This window comes from Coenobita brevimanus, chromosome 43, assembly GCF_032717465.1.
Source record: "Coenobita brevimanus isolate Jiangsu-jjx chromosome 43, ASM3271746v2, whole genome shotgun sequence".
In the NCBI taxonomy this organism is placed as follows: Eukaryota; Metazoa; Arthropoda; class Malacostraca; order Decapoda; family Coenobitidae; genus Coenobita; species Coenobita brevimanus.
The window spans coordinates 26,415,915-26,438,157 of record NC_136996.1 but is presented as its reverse complement, the minus strand read 5'-3'; the positions used below and the strand labels follow the sequence as shown (position 1 = coordinate 26,438,157).

General features: G+C 42.7%; 1 protein-coding gene across 3 annotated transcripts in view; it reads right to left on the bottom strand.

Annotated features, from left to right (window-relative positions):
• LOC145397822 (uncharacterized) overlaps positions 1–22,243 on the bottom strand; it is a 74,183-nt gene that overhangs the window by 1,153 nt on the left and 50,787 nt on the right. For all 3 annotated transcript variants that reach the window (XM_080270851.1, XM_080270852.1, XM_080270853.1), the window contains 2 exons: positions 15,091–15,218; positions 6,807–6,925 (listed from right to left, as the gene is read on the bottom strand). In XM_080270851.1, the coding sequence (XP_080126977.1) occupies positions 6,807–6,925; positions 15,091–15,218 (247 nt within the window). The remainder of the gene's footprint in view (positions 1–6,806; positions 6,926–15,090; positions 15,219–22,243) is intronic.

The following is a 22,243-nucleotide window of genomic DNA, read 5'->3' as shown; positions in this document are numbered from 1 at the left end:
TTTCAGAGAAGGCAAACAGACAATAAGAGACTATCTTCACAGACCTGTGGCAAAACTATTGCAGCCAATTTTTAAAAGTTTCTCTCTTTGAAATTCACAGCATATATGAAACTGTTTTATTAAAATGCCTCCTTATGGCCAAAATTGAAAACTGCAAAATAATCAGCTGATGCAACATCTGATGTGTCAAAGGAACTCAAAATATCAAGCTGAGCTACTTTGTATTTCATAAGAAAATTGCTAAAATGCCACCTTATAGCTGAAACTGAAAACTGCCTAATACAAAAAACTCAATTATCCAGCATAATTCAGCCAACCCCTATGCTGGATACTGCAGAATGCCAGATATTGCATACTACAGTAGACCCTAGTTATCCGCGAGGGTTAGGTTCCAGAGACCCCCGCGGAAGGCAAATTTTGCGGATACTCAAGTCATCGTCACAAATTGGCATATTATTTCCACATAAGCTAAGCACATCCCTGAAAAAATAAAAACATACTTTAAAATATTACAAATACACATTAACACTCACCAAAAGACTGTGTTCTCTTCATAACCTTCGTACAATGATGACGATTGCTGTATGACGATGATGATTGCTATATTGATGATGATGATTGCTGTATGATGATAACGATGATTGTGGTGCAGTTCCTACAGTGCCAATGTGGTGAGGCATCGAGATGTGTGGCGGCACTGTAGCTAAGCTGTGAGTCCAGTATGACTCTTTTGACAGGTAGCCAGATAACATCTTACACTCTCTCTTTGGCTTAGGAGGATTGCTTTTATCCTTTGTTTCATGGGAGCCATTTTTCACTTACACAATGAAGTACAATAGAGTTGTAAACACGAGAAGGGTGATGACGATGTAAGTAACAAACTGATTGGTGTTTACAATAAGACAGGCAGAGTGGCGGGAATGCCCGTGGATGCGGGTGTGCTAACTGTAACTACAAAAGAAGTGCGAGTTGCGTGCCAATTTCAAATTAAGTTACAGTGTATAGTACAGTATTAAAATAAGTTTGATCTGGGAAACTTAAATCCACAGATGCAAATTCCGTTGATAAAAAGGGTCTACTGTATCCCCTATCGGCTACCCATCTGGCGTCAAGCCAGATAATGTATTACTATGTCTTGACCCTCTACCCTAAAAACTTTTCTACAATATTACCCTTGTGTAAAAGATGAAAATTTAGCATAAAATAAATACAGTATTGATACAGTACATATAGTGCAGTAATACAGTACATTATATAACCATGATCATACTGTACTCACCTACACTCAGTCTTTTTTATGGAGGCAAAGATGCACTTGACAGGTTGGTGATGATTGGCTGAGTGCAATGTGTCCGAATAATATTGCTGTATTTTAAACAATTACCGGTAATGTGAATTAAAACTGGTAATTATCTGAAATACAACGATGTTATTCGGACATGTTGCATTTAGCCAATTATCACCAACCTCTCAAGTGCATCATCGCCTCAATAAAAAAAACTTAGTGTAGTGCTGGCATCAATGGCTGGTACATATGCACAGATATGTCCTCACTATACAGTTGTCAGAGCAGTTGGGCACAGAGCACTGAGGAGCCGCAAGGCTAGTCAAGGCACTACAACAATAAGTGGCATAGGAGGTCACAGACAAGCCACAGCATTAGGGTTTAGCCACCACGTGGGTCACAAAAGCAGCGTCCACATACTGTACAGGCGGGTTCCGATCTTACGATCTAATTGGGAGCAAGAATTTTGCTCGTTAGTCAAATTCTCATTATATGAAGTGAACTAATGGGAAAAATAAGGCTAGGGAGTAAGGCCTCTGAGCCAACTCCCCTCAAACCATCAAAACTGGCTTTCCGATCATTTTAAGCTGGAATAAGGGGTTAATACAAGAAGGTAAGACACCTAACAGCATTAGAAAATAGAAGAAAAACTTATTCAACAAGCAACCGGATGTCTTACTTGGGTTCGAGTGTCTTCCATGACGTATGCCAGCTGTGCTCCACCACTGCTTGGCTGGCTCGCTTCCTCTCTCTGAGGTCTGAGAGGGTGCAGTGGTGGGAGGCTGGTGGGAGAATCAAAGGCCCAACTCCTTCACAATGGAATGCTTAGACGACATGGTGATACAGTAATCCTGAGCACAGAAAAAAGGCACACTTCAAGACTGACCTTAACTGGGCAAGCTTTGCTGGAATAACGTTTACGAAGATAAGGCGGGAAGAGGCTCGCAGAGCTAGTGTGAGACTCGTTTCCTTGCCGCCGAGGTACACAAGCTGTAGTGCGACCCTCGTCTTGATTCTCTTAAGTCCGGATTTTTATCTGCTCATTAAACAGGCAGTGGTGCAAATTCCAAGACCTCGTATTAGCGAATTCTCATTAAGCAACTGCTTGTTAACTGGGACTTGCCTGTATGTCCTCAATGTATGGTGTTCATGGGAGAGACTGAGAGAGTGATGGCGTGCTTGGCACACCAGGTGGGTCACTTCCGCACTCGTGATTGGATGGCGCATTGCGGTATTTGCCTGTGCACTGATGAGGTCCTGTGTCTAAGCCTGAGCCAGAAGGACGACTGCATCCCATTTCTGAGCCGGATATTACTTTAACAGCACCGAGCAAAAAGCCCCGGATACTGAAATGATGGATAATTGAGGGCTTACCGTGGTCCACTGATACAACAGCTGACATGTTAAATCAACTCAAAATTTCAAGCTAAGCAACTTTGTATATCATAAGAAAATCACTCAGAGCTCTCAAAGAGCTGATATTTGAACTTTCCTTAGGAAAAAGAAGAAGAAGAAAAAAAAAATGCATCACTCACAGACCTGTCGGCTTTGCCACAGGTAGGAATCTATACTCATAACAGCGAGAGGTGGCGGGGAGGCCCAGCCCTCTCTATTCTCTTGTGAATGCCTGTGTTTGCTTGATGGTGGGGTGGGACATATCTAGATGAGGTTGGGAACCCATTTGGTGACCAGTACTGGGGTAATATCTAATCTGGAAAGACTTCTTCACCTGTATGGTTTGCTCTTTCTCGTCCCTCTCCCCCACCATGCAGCCTCACCTCACCATCCAGGTTGCTTCATCTGCTTGTCTGACTGTATGCTTAGATTTTGGCTTTGGGTGTTTACACAGTTGTTTACTATTAAAGTAGTAGGTTGTGGCGATCATTATCCACTCATTTGATGTAGTGCTGCCTATTTCTTCCTTCCCCTTTTTCATTCTATCTGTGTCTGTCCTCTCTTCTTACTTCTCCCTTTCCTTTCTGTCACTTTTTATTCTTCTTCTTTCCACTTCAAATGGCGCTACACTAAGTAGCAAACCTAATGGTTTCCTGTAACCCAGGAAACCATTTACAATGTTGGGTGGTAACTATATAACCAGATAATGAGATGATGTGGAAACTGCTATGGTGTCCCTGTTAACTGGGTGGAAGATGTAAATGCAGAATCCATCCAGGAACCAAACCTCCACATTATTCCCCATGCCTTGCTGTTGCAAGGTGCTGTCAGCTGCAACAGAACATCATTTTACTGCACAGGACAACCCAGCAGGAGCAGTTGCATGTCTGCAGTTGACGGATCTGTTCAGTCAGACAGACTGGGGTCAATCAACAAGTACAAGCTTTTTCTAAGGCTTTACTCTTTATATATTTTAACCCCTTGGCTACTGCAAGCATCTGAGAAGGACTGGTTGACTGACTGCTACAAACCTCTCAGAAGGCCCTTAATGAACGTAAACGGAAAATAGCCGCACCAGGGCATGACTTCGCTCAAAGCTCTGAGCAGCCTAGGGGCTAAACTAACTTTACTTATTCTACAACAACATTTATATCTATATTAATAGCAACAGACCATGGAGTTCATTTTATAGATGCTGTAGCACCGGCCGATCAGGGTGGTACTCCCAAGGGGAATAGTAATGCTGGTGATAAGGAGAGCTGGCACTCCTGCTTCACTAGCTATATATCTGACCAACCCTATTTGCTGACCTTTTCAGTGTGACATTAACATGGAAAACAGATCAGCATACTCTTCCATGAAGAACAGACTAGCATACTCTTCCAAACAGTTTCCTCTAACTAGCTAATGCACTACTCTACATGTGCTTTACATATCACACAACGTATCCCACAACATCACAGAGGTTGATGCCAGCAAGGGCATGTGGCCAGAAAGCTTTGCCCCTGCTACATAGTGGAGGACCTATTGGGGGGGTGGCGTGATGTGGGCTCCACCAGCGTAGTTTTGGGGGTTGGGATGGAATAAAGCTCGGATCTGTGCTCGGGGGTACAGGACATTGGAGTTTTCCAGGCTGCCGCTTCCGCCCAATAGAGAGGGGCCTGAACCTGGGAAAAGTGTCCCAGGAGGCTGCCCTATCAGGGAGGTGTATAATGGCAGGACAATTAGTTCCAAGGTGCACTTGGAGGGTGTCCCTGTAGCGTGCACAGCAGTGCTGATGTTTGTGATGGGTGTACTGTTTAATGTTTCAAAACGTTGTTCTGTTTCAGTTGTGAAGGCCTCCCAGTTGGTTCTCTTATAATTAGTGTATGTGTGTCTGTGGCCAGCTGGGGTGTTTTTGTTTTTGGTAGTGATGATGGTATCTAGGGCTGGTGGCAGTACTGATAAAGAAGAGGGAGGGTGGTCATGTGCGATTTGCTACAAGGGCGTGGGAAGTACTGTAATTCCATCTTATGCAGTGTTTGTGATATGTGGGCGCATAAGAGATGTAATGGTATTAGAGGTAGACTGCGAGATCATGCTGATTTCATGTGTATGCCAATGCGAGTATGTTCGGATTGTCAGGAGTGAAAGAATTGATCTTGTTGGTGAGTATCTTGAGTGTATGGAAGAATTTTGTTATTTTGGAGACATGTTAAGTGCTGGAGGTGGGGCTGGAGCTAGCTCTGTGGCTCAAGTGAGGAGTGGTTTGAAAAAGTTCAGGGAGCTGTTGCCTCTCCTGACAATCAGAGGGCTCTCCCCTCCATGCTAAAGAATCTTTGTATGTGGCATGTGTTAGGAGTGTAATGCTTGTGGTAGTGAGACCTGGGTAGTAAAGGAAGGGGATATTCGCAGGCTCAAACGTAAAAAAATGACAGTGATTAGGTGGATGTGAAGTGTGTCTCTGAGTGCGAGGCCTGGGGGAACTAGGTTTACGATGGAAGAATTAAGAGGTAGGATGGGACTGGAGTGTTTTGTGCTGTGATGAAAGAGGTAGACTGATGTGGTCTGGGCATGTGGAGAGGATGGGGGATGACAATTGGGTGCAGAAAGTGATAAGTGTTAATGTTAGGGGTAGGGTTGCAAGAGGAAGACCGAAGAAGACCTGGGATGAGGTCACTGAGCGTGACCTTAGGGATAAGGGACTGAATAGAGAGGCTGCTAAAGATCGAGCAGCATGGAAAGTCACCATTAGGTGACCAAGGCCGACGCATGCAAGCATGTTGGAGTCTTTAAAAAAGAAAACGAATATATTAAACATTTAAACAGTGGGGATCAATTTGATGACAGCAGGAGAATGTGTGCAGCCGATTTCAGGACTTCTATCAAGAACATCTTAGAAAGCCTTTAAATTCCCATCAATCTGAATTCATTTTCTGTGAGTGTACATAATATTTAATAGGTCCTAATGAGAGTACTGTACATCCATTTAAGATGATGACTGAACTATTCCAAGATGTGATATGCAGTATCTAGAGAAATATTAGGGAAAAATACAAGCACTCTAACATGTCCCCATTCTGCTGAAATCCAAAAACTAACCAGGAGCAAGGGACAGCAAGCCTTTTCCTCATGCCACCCAAGGACCGCTGTCACTCCTCACTGTTACCAGTATACAGTAAGTACTTCAGCTGCCCAGAGATATTTTACTAAAGTTATGCTGAAAGTACTATTTGTATTGTGAGACTGAGGTGCATAAATATGTTGTAGAGTTTGGGGCAGCATTACAATGAAGGCTGAGTAAACTGTTTGTAAGTTCCATTTTGTGCTGGTATTGAAGATGCTGTATAAGCTGATCCATTTTACAAGAGTAAAGTACATTTGTGGACAAAATTTCAGTCCACTTTTTGTTAAGGAATTAGGAACTACAGTATTACACATTATTCTGAAAACTGTGATAAGCTCCATCTTCCATCACTGAGTTTTGAAAGTCACTAATCACTATCTCATTATTTATCACAAGGAAGTGAATCAATATAAATGTCCACAACTGTACCTAGGTGAGAACATTGTGGTGTGAATGGCTGCAATATAGTAAGGGTAGAGTGGATTGTGCTGAAGATGTAGAGTCAAACTAAACGTTACAGAGTCAGAGGTTGGCAACATTTCTTTGTACTGGTGTAAGGACGTGGTAAATTCATTCCCCTGCACAATGGTGCAAGCAGTCATGTACAGCCCTTTCAGTTCAATGGTGTTACTATTAGTTATTCTTATGTTCAGATCAGGATAATCTTTTTCAACTGGAGGTGTTGGATACAGTTTCAATTAACCCTTTCACCATTAGGATGGTCTCCAAAGACAGATAAAAACTGGATATAACTAGAATAAAATATAAAATATATCGTCAGACTAAAAGGGCTGTCTCATTTTAATCTTTTCTATATAGTCCACAGTAAATTATTGACTGAGTGCTTATTACAGCAGCACTACTTATAAAGGTGATTGGTCATTATTTTTCAATTTAATTTCAAATTAACAGTAGCAATTGTATGGAAAAAGCTGCAATAATCTGGAAAACATCCCTGACTTAGAATGGGGACTATCAATGACTAAAAAGTTAAATAAACAAAAGTTTGCAAAGACACACCTCATCAAAGTATCCTGCCTCCAAGAAAAGAACATCTCTTGATCACCGGTCATGGGATTAGCAGCTGTCAGGTTTATCTGTCTCGTGTCACTGTCTCGGCTTAGTATGTACACCAAATCCTGAAAATATTAGATATTCTTGAAATCAGATAAGGCCTTTGTGCTATGTACTGATAAAGTATTTTTGCCCCACTGCCCTCATACAGTTCTTTTTATGCTTGGTGGTCTAATGAGTTATGGCATTCCAACCAGCTGTGGTTCATAAAGGTCTACTTCAAGAGGTGGATGGAGTTCACTGCTCTTCATGTGCTTTGGGATAAGCAACCAGTCACCCTAGCCTAAAATGTCTGGACTAAGTACCCTACACCCAGTCCTATATGCTCCTGTTGGGGCAATACTAGACTAACTGGGGGGGGGGGGAATCATGACATAAGTTAAATACTTAAACCCATATTACTGCAAGCATGGGTCCAGATCAAATAAATCCTTGAATCCTACATGATATGGCTTTTTCCTATTTTTGTTTTTTGTTACCATACGAATTTATTCAACTTAGAAATGGCCTTACTAAGTCTACATTTAGTGCATCTAGTTTGAAACATGTCCTAAACTGAACTAGTTACTTATTTACTTACTGTGTAGTCACAATAAGAAAGCTTTGGCATACTGATTGTCATTATAAACATGGGTACATTTTACATCTGTCTCAATAACTGGCTAACTGTAAGCTTAACTATAACCACATTCATCATCATCATCCAGACTTCCTTTCCCATCCTAGGGCAGGGTGAGAAGCAGCAATGTCCACACAGCCCAAATTTGCCCAATCCAATGGGCCATGCTTCCATTCACTCATCATTCAAGCCCCCAGAATCCTGGCTCTGTCGGATACGCCAAAAACATTCACCATGTTCTGTAGCTTCACATAAACGAATCTGATAGACTGACTATATAACCATATTCCTTTCAGATAATGAAAGGGATCAGAGGTATATTTCTGTAAAGTTACAGCTTTATAGCTTTTGTGGTTTTCTCTAAAACGTATTACAAAGAAAACACTAAGCAGATCTGAAATCAGTATTTCCCACTAGGCTAAATGGCAAAATATTCACCCAAATTCTGTCTATCTATCTATCTGTTGCCAGATGCCTTAATCCCATAAGGGGTGGCCACAAACAAACCCCCTCCATGTTGCCCTATCCCCTGCCATTTCAATGCCCTGCTCCCAGCTCACACCCCAATCTCTCATATACCTCTCCACTCCATCCCTCCATCTCATCCTTGGTCTCCCCCTCCCTTTTTTTTCAAACTTTTCAACCTAGCTCTATCTCAACTGCTTTTTGAGATATTTCCATTTAAAATATGCAATTTTTGCACCAAAAATGAGTATATGACCTTCAAAAACAGGTCAAGGTCATTTACTGTATATTTGGCACAAGTACAGTACTTGGGTTACCCTAGGGTACCTTCCTGCATAATATTATCAAGATCTGAGGTAAGAAAGTCTATCTATCTATCTATAGCCCGACGGCCTAATCCCCAAAAGGGTGGCCGCAGACAAAACGCCTCCAAGTCGCTCTGTCACCCACCATTTGACTGCCCTTCCCCCAGCTCACTCCCCCCTCCCTAATATACCTTTCAACTCCATCCCTCCACCTCATCTTTGGTCTTCCCCTCCCTCTCCCTCCTTCCACCTCACCTACATACACCCTCTTAGTCAGTCTTTCATTCTCCATTCTCTTCACATGTCCAAACCTAATTTTCTCAATCACATCCATATCCACCCCACAACGTTCCTTCACTTCTTCATTCGTCAATCTGTCCCTCCATGTCACTTCACATGCTCCTCTCAAGTAACTCATTTCCACTGCTCTCACTCTTGACTTGTTCTCCTCTAGCAAGGTTCATGACTCGCTTCCATATGTCAGGGTAGGGATCACAATACTATCATGCAGTAACTTCTTAACTTCCATACTCACCTCCCTATTTCTGATCACTGCTTTCAGTGGGGGGGGGGGGGGGGGGAAATGCAGAGAAAAATAATCATACTTACAAAAACAATATGCTTCACCATACACAGTAATCCTTCCAATATCCAATGAAATACAGTAAAACCTTGATATAATGGACTTCAATAGACTGGAATTTGCTTTTATCGGACTCGAGGTGCTACCGGACTAAATTCCTATGCATCGGAAAAAGTCTGATAAAGCCAGAAGCAGTCCAGACTGCCTGACCACTTCATGTATCTTCCCTACAATAAGGTAAATAAAAGACATGTTTGTCAGTGTACAGTACAGTACTAATGTAGTGAAGCTATAACACAGTACAGCACCACAATGGTAGTCAAAACAGTTCAAAAACCATTCATGCAATCCGGACTAATGTCTGATATTTGGAAAAAGTCCGGGTTAGCAGGGGGAAGTCGGGATGTTGCTTTTATCGGAATTTCACGTTTTTTTGCATGACTTGGGCCCCAATTAGTCCGTTATAGTAAGGTCTTACTGTAGAGCCGAAGCCATATCCAAAAAGCAGGTTTGTCCAGATACTGGGAAAATGCCTCCTGGACAGGTACTTATGGACCCTAACCCAGCCTAACTCAGAAAACCACCTACATAACTCCCTACTGGACATGCACAGCACCTATTTAAGACCCTATTTACACAAATAAGGGACAGAAAGCATGAAATAAATGAAAAGGAACCAAAGAATGAGGAATTAGAAGTGAGTATGGAAAATATTTAGTAGTGTACAAGGTACTTACAACATGTCCATGGCCGTTAAGAAGATTAACCCGTCTCCTCTAAGGCTCTGGCAATGGTGAAAATGCTCTTGAAGCATGTACAGTAACCCAGTGTTGTGCTGCACTTAATCCTTTGCACTGTGAATTATAACTGTTTAACACAGCACATTCTGTTCTTACTTGCACCATGCCAGTTGCAACCACCACTTTGCACTCTGAACTTAAGCCTTTGCACTCTGAATTCTAATTTCTTAACACTGCACAACACTGTAAATTCCTATGTGGCTTAGTGGTGAGGTATTGCAGTTTATTCACTGTTTATTCACAAAAACGAGTATGTGTGGCATCCACTGCGATGAGCGTCTAGTCAGGATGGTTGTTAGGCAGGAACTAGGGATGGGAGGAAGCAAGGGGCCACGCATTAACACAGCTGTTCGGTGCCATGCGCCAAGTTCAATGTACGGTTGAAAAAAATTTTGGATTTTTGTTTTGTTTTTTTTAATGTTTTTCGGCCATTTTGGGGTTCCGAAAGCCCAGGCCCAAAATGTCCGGACATTGGGCGTCTGGATATTAAAGTGATTACTGTATGTGGTGAAGCTTAATAATCAGCAGATGGCAAAAACAAAATGAAATGTTGTCCCCACAATAAACTAGTCAAGAACTGGAAAACAGTCTACTCCCCCGGTAGCATTCATATGCACAGAGTCTTCTGACTGTTAAACACTCAAAACAAGGATACTATATATGCTTCAAGACTGAAATGACAATGTGTGAATTACTCAAGAAATGAAAATCTCCAATGTTCCCGAGTTACTCAAATACTGTGTGATGTGCTTAACTTGGACACTTGCCTGGCTGCAATACCTTACGTAAATGCATTAATACTGACATCTTAATAATCTTTAATCAATAATTCAGACTTTACCACATTCAGTATGATGTCTTGGCTTATTTTTGCTATATCATCACCATCATCTTCGTCCTGACCTTTACTCCCACATGCAGTGATGAGATACGGTCCAGGATATTCCAACAGCATCTTGTATCTAAAGGTGATCACCCATCCAAGTACTGTGCTGAACTAACTAATGGTATACCTAATATTCTGTTCACTTTAACTTGGCCTAAATTAGACATCACCCGGACTTGAGTGCTGAGATGTAACAAGATATTAACACATGAACACAGTGGTAGTTACAAAGATGCATTACGGAAATCTCTATCTATTGCCAGACGCCTTAATCCCATAAAGGGTGGCTACAAACAAATCACCTCCATGTCGTCCTGTCCAATGCTACTTCACTGTCTTGCTCCCAGTTCACACACCCCCTCTCTCATATACCTTTCCACTCCATCCCTTCATCTTTTCCTCAGCCTCCTCTTTCCTCCCCCCCTCCTCCACCTCACTCGCACACACTCTCCTCGTTAGTCTCTTGCTCTCCATCCTCTCCACATGGCCAAACCACCTCAATGTATTTCTCCTAAAGCTTTCTATCGCATCCACATCCACACCACAGCAGTCTTTCACTTCCTCATTTGTCAGTCTGTCTCTCCACGTAACTCCAAATCTATCTATTGCCAGACACCATAATCCCAAAAGGGGTGGCCACAAATAAATTGCCTCCATGTCACCCTGACTCCTGCCATTTCACAGCCCTGATCCCAGCTCACACACCCCTCTCGCATATACCTCTCCATTCCATCCCTCCATCTCATCCTTGGACTCCCCCTCCCTCTCCCCCTCTCCACCTCACTCACATACACTCTCCTAGTCAGTCTCTCACTCTCCATCCTATCCACATGGCCAAACAACCCCAATGTGTTTCTCCTAACGGTTCCTATCACATCCACATCCACACCACAACACTCCTTCACTTCCTCATTTGTCAGTCTGTCTCTCCATGTGACTCCACATGCTCTTCTTAAATAACTCATTTCCTATGCTCTCACTCTTGACTTGTGTCCCTCCAACAAGGTCCAAGCTTCACTTCCATATGTTAAAGCTGGCATTACAATACTGTCATACAGTAACTTTTTCACTTCCATGCTCACTTCCCTGTTTCTTATCACTGCTTTCAAAGAACCAGCATCCTTTCTTCCATGTTGTACCCTTTCAAGCACTTCACCCTCTAAACTTCCAACCTTACTCATCACACTACCCAAGTAATGAAATGCACTCACATTTTCCATTTCCTCCTCATCCAACCTCACAGAACATTCAGTGACTTCATTTCTCTTGAAGACCATAACTTTGCTCTTCCCTACATTCACCTTTAGATTCTGCTTATTACACACACTCCCAAACTCATTCACCAAGCCTTGCAGCTTCCCTTCGTCTTCACTTAACAACAGTATCATCTGCAAGCAACAGTACAGGGAGTTTCCAAACACTGCCCTTTCTCATTAGGGCCACTCCAACATCCACTGCCCTACCTTGTATCTCTTTTATAACCCCATCCATATACAGACTGAACAATCAAGGATACATGACACAGTTTTGTTTTAATCCAACCTTCAAACATAAAAATTCACTCAGTTCACTATCCACATGCACTGCAGCCTTAGCACCCTCATACATACTCTTCATAACATTCAACAACTTCCCATTTACTTCATATATTCTTAATACTTTCCACAATCCTTGTCTATCCATCCTGTCATATGATTTCCCCAAATCCATGAAGGTCGCATACAACTTCTCTCCCCTCTCTAGAAACTTTTCTACTAAAGACCTAAGAATGAATATCTGATCAACACAATCTCTTCCCTTTCTAAAACCTCCCTGTTCTTCTCCAACTAATTCCCCTGTTATTTCCCCAAATATGTCTATAAGTATCCTACCATATACTTTTCCTCTTATAGTAAGAGGACAAATGACCCTATGATTACCAAACACTTCTTTTTCCACTTTTCCTTGTACAAGGGAATAATTATACCTGACTTCCAATCCTCCGGGACTCTACCTTCCTCCCAGTCCAATCTGCACATTTTCCACATCCATTCTACTACTATCTCTCCCCCATGCTTCAGCATTTCACCACGCACTCCACAATTCCTGGGGCTTTCCCTATTTTGACTTTCTTCATTGCTTCTACAACATCTATCTTACTGATTTCTTCCTCTCTTCTCGCATCCCTCCTTCTCCCAGCCACTTACACTCGCATTACTTTCATTCTCTGTGTTCAACAATCCCTTAAAGTGTTTTCTCCATTTGCTCACTTTTTCTCCCTTCTCCAGTAGTAATTTACCATTTTTTATCTCCACATGCTCCTCTAAAATAACACATTTCCACTGCTCTTACTCTTGACTTGTGTCCTTCCAACAAGGTCCAAATTTTGTTTCCATTCATTAGAGTTCATATCACAATACTATCATGCAGTGACTTTTTTACTTCCACACTCACTTCCCCGTTCCTTATCATTGCTTTCAAAGAAACAACATGCCTTAATACTGCCTTATATTGGTACTGAGCAGCAAAAAATTTCCTTCAAAAAGATGAAAATTTCTGCTAAGTCTATTCTATCTATCTATCTATTGCCAGACGCCTCAATCCCGTTCGGGGTGGCCACAAACAAATCGCCTCCACGTCGTCCTGTCCCCCGCCATTTCACTGCCCCACTCCCAACTCACCCCCCCAAGTCTCATATACCTCTCCACCCCATCCCTCCATCTCATCCTCGGCCTCCCTCTCCCTCTTCCCCCCTCCACCTCACTCACATACACTCTCTTCGTCAGTCTTTCACCCTCCATCCTCTCCACATGGCCAAACCACCTCAGGGTATTCCTCCTAACGCTTCCTATCACATCCACATCCACACCACAACGCTCCTTTATGTTCTCTTTTGTCAGCCTGTCTCTCCGTGTGACTCCACAGGCTCCTCTTAAATAACTCATTTCCACTGCTCTCACTCTTGACTTGTGTCCCTCCAGCAATGTCCAAGCTTCACTTCCATACGTTAGAGTTGGTATCACAATACTGTCATGTAGTAACTTTTTCACTTCCATGCTCACTTCCCTGCCTCTTATCAATTCTTTCAAGGAACCAGCAACCTTTCTTCCCTGCTGTACCCTTTCAAGCACTTCACCCTCCAAACCTCCATCCTTACTCATCACACTACCCAAGTACTTAAACGTACTCACATTTTCCAATTCCTCACCATCTAACCTCGATGTACATCCACTGGCTTCACCTCTCTCAAAGACCATCACTTTACTCTTCCCTACATTCACCTTTAGATTCCATTTCTTACACACTCTCCCAAACTCATCCACCAAGCCTTGCAGCTCTCCTTCGTCTTCACTCAACAACACAGTATCATCTGCAAACAACAGTACAGGGAGTTTCCAAACACTATCCTCTCTCACCAGGGCCACTCCAACATCCACTGCCCTACCTTGTACCTCTTTTATTACCCCATCCATGTACAGATTGAACAACCATGGAGACATGACACATCACTGTTTCAACCCAACCTTCAAAGAGAAGAAGTCACTCAGATCATCATCCACACGCACTGCAGCCTTAGCACCATCATACATACTCTTCACAGCATTCAACAACTTCCCATCTACTCCACATATTCTTAATACTTTCCACAATCCTTGTCTATCCACCCTGTCATATGCTTTCTCCAAATCCATGAAAGCTGCATACAACTTCTTTCCCTTCTCTAGAAACTTTTCCACTAAAGATCTAAGAATGAATATCTGATCTACACAACCTCTTCCCTTCCTAAAGCCTCCCTGTTCTTCTCCAACTGCTAAGTCAAGGTGAATGAATTGCAGACCCAACACTGAGAGTAAGATTGTGGTATCTGAGAGATATAAAGTCACTGAATGCACAGTGAGGCACGATGGTGAGGAAATGGAAAATATAAGTGCATTTAAGTACCTTGGTAGTGTGATGAGTAAAGATGGAAGTTTAAAGGATGAATAGCTTGACAAGGTTCAACAGAGAAGAAAAGTTACTGGTTCTTTGAAAGCAGTGATACAAAATAGGGAAGTTAGTATGGAAGTGAAAAAGTCACTGCATGACAGTATTGTGATACCAACTCTAATGTATGGAAGCGAGGCCTGGACTATGTTGGAAGGACACAAGTCAAGAATGTGAGCAGTGGAATGAGTTATTTAAGAGGAGCATATGGCATTACATGGAGGGACTGACTGACAAATGAGGAAGTGAAGGACCATTTTGGTGTGGAAAAGGATGTGATACAAAGCATTAGAAACACACTGAGGTGGTTTGGCCATGTGGAGTGGATGGAGAGCAAGAGACTAGTGAGGAGAGTGTGAGTGAGGAGGAGGTGGGAAGAGGGAGAGGAAGACCAAAGATGAGATGGAAGGATGGAGTGGAGAGGTATACGAGAGAGGGGTGTGTGAGCTGGAGTAGAGCAGTGAAATGGCTGGTCACATGGAGGTGATTTGTTTGTGGCCACCCATTACAGGATTAAGGCATCTGGCTATAGATTGCAAGACAGACTCAACACTGCTTAACTTTACTGACTGGATGGGAGGTGGTGCACAATCATGTAAAAATACTTACCTCAAGTGCAACAGCCCAAAATGGTGTTAGTTCTTGCTTTTGAAATTTAGTGAGAGTAACATTGTCTATGACATCCAACAGACACAGACTGCCAGTATCTGAAGCACAGAGCATGATGCTTGATGGATCTGCAGTGCAATAACTTGGCATCAGTAATCAGACTTTTTAATTACATTATTATCATCATCAAAACCTTTATTTTCAACTAAATATGAAGTGGGATAAGATTCAGAAATAATTCCAAGATACTGTACAAAAGTAGAAAAACTACCATCATATCCAGCAAAAGGTGCCACATAATCATTCACACATCATTCAAACTACTGGAATTCTGGCTGCACCTCTGATCAATTTTCATAATGCAAAAAATCTGATGAGTGGATGGCTCCATTCCTAGAGTGTTACTATGACTCCGGTTAGTTCTCATCACTAAAAAGCAATCCAGTAAAAAGCTAGAGCACAGTAAGACTAGTATTATAATGAATTATCACTTTTCATCATTCACTTACTAGATGTAGCACTGCCTACTTCTTCCTTCATATTTTTTTTTTTTTTTTGCTATCCTCTTTTCCTGTATTTCTCATTCTTCGTGTCACTATTTAATACTCTTCTTTTCACTTTGGGTGGCTCTACACTGAGTGACAAGCCAAACTCAAGAAACCATTTACAATGTTGGGTAGTAACCATATAGCCAAATAACAGGGTGGCATGGAGCCTACTAAGGTGTCCCTGTTAACTGGCTGGAGACACAAATGCCCACTCAGGAACCAAACTTCCACACTGATCCCCAAGCCCTTCTGTGGCAAAGCGCTACCAGGTGCATGAGAACATCAGTTCATTGCATGGGACAGTCCTGCATGGTTGGCTGATGCCTGTGGTTGATGGGTATGTTCAATCAAAGAGACTGGGATAGCACAACAACAACAACAATCAATCAATAAACCAAACATACAGGTATATGAAATTAGCTCAACAGGGATATACTCATACCAATTAATTAATTCATCAACATCACTGTCATTAACATCATTATCATCATCCCACCTACAAAGATAGGGTGAGGTAGGATTCAGAAACTAAGAAGAGTAGACATAAAAGTGAGAAATGTAAAAACATTTGGCCGAGTGAAATGGGTGGATGGGTATGCTGGTGACAGAAAGAGCCGGAGCTCCTGTTTCTCTAACCATCGGGAATATTGTAATCATCCACCTTTGCTGACCTTTTTCAGTTTGACATCCATATGGAAAGCAAACCAGCATATTCTCCCAACCACAATAACTCTCATGCACCACTCTAAATGCTGTTTTTCATACCACACAATGTATCCTACTATGTCACAAGAGTTGACACCAGCAAGGGTATGCGGCCAGAAAAGTGGAAGACTTGAGGGGAGGCGTAGTGTGGGCTCTGCCAGCACAATTTTAGTACCGGGATGGGGTGGGGCTCGTATCTGTGCCAGAGGGTAGAGGGTGCTGCAGTTCCCAGGCTGCCACTTCCACCCAGGAGAGAGGGGCCCGTACCTGGAGGGTAGTGCTTCAGTAGGCTGCCCTATCAGTGGATGTATAATAATGAGGCAGTTACAGTGCCAACGCATGCTTGAAGGGTGTCCCTGCAGCTGTCCTGGCAGGGTGTCCCATGGCTACTGGCCATGGCTGGTGGGATATGGGTCCCATAATGGTGGTAGGTGGTGGTGACCATCATCCAATCACTTGATGTAGTGCTGCCTACTTCTTCCTTAGCCTTTATCATTCTTTTTCTGTGCCTGCCCTCCTCTCTTCCTATTTCTCCCATCTTTCCTGTCACTTCTTATTGCTCTTCTCTCCTTTACAGGTGGCTTTACATTGAGTGACAAGCCAAATGGTTTCCTGTACACCAAGAAACCATTTACAATGCTGGGTCGTAACCATAAAAGCAAACCATATGTGCTCCCTATGTGTCAAAAAGTGGGTTGGTGGAGGGTTAGTGCCCCTTCCTGTAAAACAAATAACTCAAAGACAAATGGCCGCCCTTTACGGGATTACGGCATCTGGCAATAGACAGATAGAATACATGCCTTGACTTGGGACTTTGCGAGTGGGTGGGGCCTATGGTTTGTCTGTCTTTTATTTATCAACTTATGATGAAAATGAAAAGAAAAAGCAATAATAATAGCAAGTCCGTGGAAATCAAATCACCCAAACGGGTTCAGAATGGCATCGCGGAATGTGGGTAGTTTGAAGGGTTGAGTGGGGGAAGCAGTATGAGTAGAGATGGTATGTTGGAGATTGGTGGATACCAGTTGCATACAGGAAGTTAGGTTAAGGGGAGAATCAGCCAGAATGATTGCTGAGAAGGACTGCAAGTATAAGCTAATTTGGCAGGGAAGTGTAGATGGCTGTGGTGGTGAGAGTGTGCTGGTAGAGGGATAATGAGTGGAATGTATCATGAACGTAATGAGAGTCAAGGAAAGGATTATAGCAGTGAAAATATTGTTTGGTAACAGTTATATCGGCATATGCTCCAAAGGCTGGCTTGGATGACACTGAAAAGGAAACTGGGATGACTTGACATGCGTAGTAATTGGTATGGGAGATGATGGTATTGTAGCTTTGGGGTGGGGATTTAAATGGCCATGTGGGTGAAGCAGCTTAAGAATATGAAAAGGGTAAAAAAAAGGATGCACATATGGTACAAGGAATACAGAAGGGGAAAGGATACTCAAATTTGGGGAGGCACTGAACATGACTGTGTGCAACAACATTTTAGGAAAGAGAGAGTGGGTTGATTACATATGGGACTGGAGGAAATAGTGGCCAGACTGATTATTTCCTGGTCAGGAGGGCTGATAGAAAGATGGTGAAGGATGTTAAAACTGTTGGGGGCAAATAGTGTGTGCAGTAACACAAACTACTGTACTGATATGTGACATGGCACTTAAGGAGCAGGTGATGAAGAGGAAGACCTATCCAGGATGAAAATAAAGAAGCTGAAAAACTAGGCAGAGTGAGATGTCTTCTATTGTGATATGAGTAAAGCTGTGACTGAACAAGGAACTGTTGACAGAAGTGTTAAACAGCAGTAGTGAGCTCTCAAGAACAGTCTCTTGAGAATTACTGATTCTGTGTGTGGATGGACAAGAGGCCCTCCAGGACATAAGGTAACATGGTTGTGCAATAAGTGTGTAGAGGCCATTGTTTAGGAGAAAAGAAGACTATGCTGGGAATAGAAAAGGGGTGGTAACAGAGAGGAATATTTGGTTGCCATGCATAGGGTTAAAAAGGGAGGCATACAGGGCAAAACCCGAGCCTCACAGACTTTTACTGGATAACCGAAATAGTACTAAAAAGAATATGGTATTTAAGGTGGCAAGTCTGATGAAGAGGGAAAACTGGGATATCACAGGTGAGCAACATGTAAAGAATGATGAAGGAAAGGTAGTGGTGGACAGTTAGGATATCAAAGATTCCTGGATATAGCATTATAAGTGGTTGCTGAATGAGCAGTCTGACTAGAACAGCGAAGGTTTGGAGTCTGCGGATCCAGTGCTGGCCATTTGGCTTTTGGCCTTTGATTGATACTACTTCTGTAAGCAGGGCAATAGGCAGGATGCAGCTGGGGAAGGTGGTGCATGTGTCTGGGTTGTCTGCTGCAATGCTGAAGGCTTCAAGAGATTTAAGAGTGGATTTAGTTACAGATCTGATAAATCTGACTGCAATATGAGTGTGTGTATGTTTTTTTTTTTTTTTTTTTTTTTTTTTTTTTTTTAATGCAAGGAAAAAAGAACCAAAGGCCAGGAGCCCACAAACCATTCCTTCCAAAACAAAAACAAAAACAATACAACAGAGAGCCAAATTCAAGATCCATTCATTTCAAGATGCCTGGACACACTGCGTTTGAAAGACTGGAGATCATAGGAAGTAGGAAATACAGACAGAGGGAAACAGTTCCAGAGTCCACCTGTTGCATAAATGAAGGACTGGGGGTAAAGGTTAACTCATGCATTAGAAAGTTGGACAGAAAAGGAATGAGAGTTTGTTGCTAGACGGGTTAGTTGCTAGTGGTGGAGGGATGCATGCAGATAGTTCAGGGGAGCAGTGACCATTGAAGTAGTGACAGAAAAGAGATAAACATGCCAAAGTGTAGAAAAGAGAGAGAAGTTGAAGGGAGCTGGCAAGAGGAGGAGAGTTAATGAGACGAAAAGTCTTCAACTCCACCTTGATGAGAAGGGCTGTATATGGGGTCTCCCCACACGAGAGTTGCACTCTACACAGGGGCGAATAAAACCCATGTATAAAGTCAGCAACTGTGAAGAGGTGAAGAAGGTACGGAATCGGCTTAGCACACCCAATCTCTTGGAAGCAGATTTTACAAGAGATGTAAGATGATCCTTCCAAGATAAATCCCAAGAGAATGAAAACCCAAGTATGTTTAAAGATGATGCAGGATTGAGCTCAATATTATTAAACATTGGTGGGTTCTCCAGAGGAAGATTTTGACAGGTTGATAGGTGTAAGAACTTTGTTTTTCACACATTAAAAACAAGAAGATTACTTTTACCCCAGTCAGATATACAAGCCCAGCCAGAAAATAGGTGTGCCATAGCCTCATCCCTTGTTTGTTGAAGTAACTGCAGAGATGGATGCTGCAAGAAGCGAATGGAAAGGTAGACGATGGAATCATCAGCGTAAGAGTGGATAGGGTTAGATGTACAGCTCAGAAGGTCGTTGATGAATAAAAGGAATAGAGATGGTGACAGGATAGTGCCATGAGGAACACCACTATTGACAGATCAAGGAGAATAACAGTGGCCATCTACAACAGCAGCTATAGAACAACCAGAAAGGAAGCTTGAGATGAAGGCATAGATAGAAGGATAGACACCATATGAGGGCAGTTTGGCAATTAAAGATTTATGCCAGACTTGACTGAAAGCCTTTGAGATGTCAAGTGCAATGGCAAAGTTATCGCCAAAGTTCTGAAAGGAGGATGACCAGAAGTCTGAAAGTATGTGAAATTGCAAGTGGAGCATCCCTGATGGAAACCATACTGATGATCAGAAAGCAGGCTGTGTTAGGAAAGATGATTTAACATTTTTTTTAAGAATAGACTCAAAAACTTTTTAGATACAGGATGTTAAAGCAACTGGGTGATAAAGGGTTGGGAATGGTCACCCTTCTGTGGGACTAGCTGAATGAGAGCAAACTTCCAGCAAGAAGGAATGGTACAAGTTGACAGACAAAGGCGAAGAGTTTACCTAGGCAGGGTGTAAGCACGGAAGCACAGTTCTTGAGGACAACACGAGGGACTCCATCAGGTCCATATGCCTTGTTAGTATTGAGGCCCGAGATGGCAGAAATACATCAGTTGAAGAAATTTTAATGTCACCCATGAGGAAGTCAGAGGGGGGAAAGTGATGGAGGAACGGCACCGGAATCGTCTAAGGTGGAATTGGAGGAGGAAGTGTGCGTGAAGAGATCTGCTCTATCAGTAGAAGAAATAGCTACAGAGCCATCAGAGTGGAAAAGAGGAGGGAAGAATGATGATGTAAAGTTGTTAGAAAGGTTTTTGGCAAGGTGCCAGTAGGAGCAGTAAGAATTTGAGTTGGAGAACTGAAAGCATTAAGTATGGATTAAATTATTTTTTGTAGGGCGAAGAACAGACTTAACACGATTCCAAGCAGAAATATAAAAAAAGATGAGATTCAGGGGTGGGTTGGCTCCAGTACCTTTTGTAGGCTTTCTCCTTGTTGTGGACAGCATTAGAATAAGTCAGGTTAAACCAAGGTTTCTTTGCATTCGCCAGAGGATATGAGAAAGGAGTGTATGCTTCCGAGCCTGAGAGAATAACCTCTGTAATGAACATGGCACACTTAGATGGTTCCTGGCCATGGAAGAAATAATCATTCCTGGGAAAATCAAAGAAGTACTGCCTGAGGGCCTCCCAATCGGCAGCTCCAAAATGCCACAACCGATGTTTCTTTGGAGGGTCCACAGGCCGTACTGGTGCTATAGAACACGTCAAGGTGATAAGGTTGTGGTCGGAGGAGCCAAACGGAGAGGCAAGATTAATAATATAAGCAGAGGGATTAGTTGTAAGGAAGAGGTCAAGTACCGTATGTTGGAACTCTCTCCAAAGCAGTCAGGGATATGGGTAAGATGCTGTACAAGCTGCTCTGGGTCATTAAGGATAGAAAAGATGTAGGCGTGTTCACCAGGTGGACACTGAAATCTTAGAATGGAGATTTCAGAGAAAGGACAAATGGATAGGATGTGTTCCATCACAGAAGTAAGACAGTTGAAGAATTTTTCATTGCCAGTAGAAGTAGGGGATAAGTAAACAGCACAGATATATTTAGTCAGAGAATGACAAGGAAGCCGAACCCAGAGAGTCGAGAATTCAAAAGAATCAAGTTCTGGAACAAGAGAGGAAGATAAGTTGTTGCGTACATATACAAAACAGCCACATTTGGTTTTGAAATGAGTATACAGAAAGTAGGAGGTTACAGAGAAGAGTTTGCTATCACTTGCCTCAGACAGCTGAGTCTCAGTTGGGAATAGAAGGTGAGGTTTCGAGAAGGAGAGGTGGTGTTCAACAGAGAGAGTTAGAGGAAAAACCACGAGTGTTGCAGAAATGAGGAAATGAGTCAGACAGTGGTTCCAGGCATCTCGTTGGGTTGTTGCCAGGAATGGGGTGGATGATGGGGATATTTATGTGCATGCAGTCTTTATGTGTCAGCATGTGAGTTGGCAGAGGGTTAGTGCCCCTCCCCGTAAAACAACTACTCAGAGACCAACGGCCACCCCTTAAGGGATTATGGCATCTGGCGATAGACAGATAGTCTGGTGAGGGTATTTATGTGCATGCAGTTTGGTGTTGAAAGTTAGAGAAACTTGTCCTGGAGAGTATGCTGGTCTACTGTGTTACTGAAACACTGAAAAAGTTCAGCAAAGGGGGATGGTCAGCAACTAGTCTGGGGGTTGATTAAACGGAAGCTCCAGCTCTCCCTGTTGTCAGTTTTCCATCCACCTTGGGAGTTCCACCCTGCCTGACTTGTGCTACAGTCTACTACCTAAAGAGAGTGACTTGTAAATGTGTAGAAGGGGAAGGGTGATGCCCTGGAAAGGGGAAATTGCAGAAACATACAACTTTTGGGCCAACTAATGAAGGTAATGCA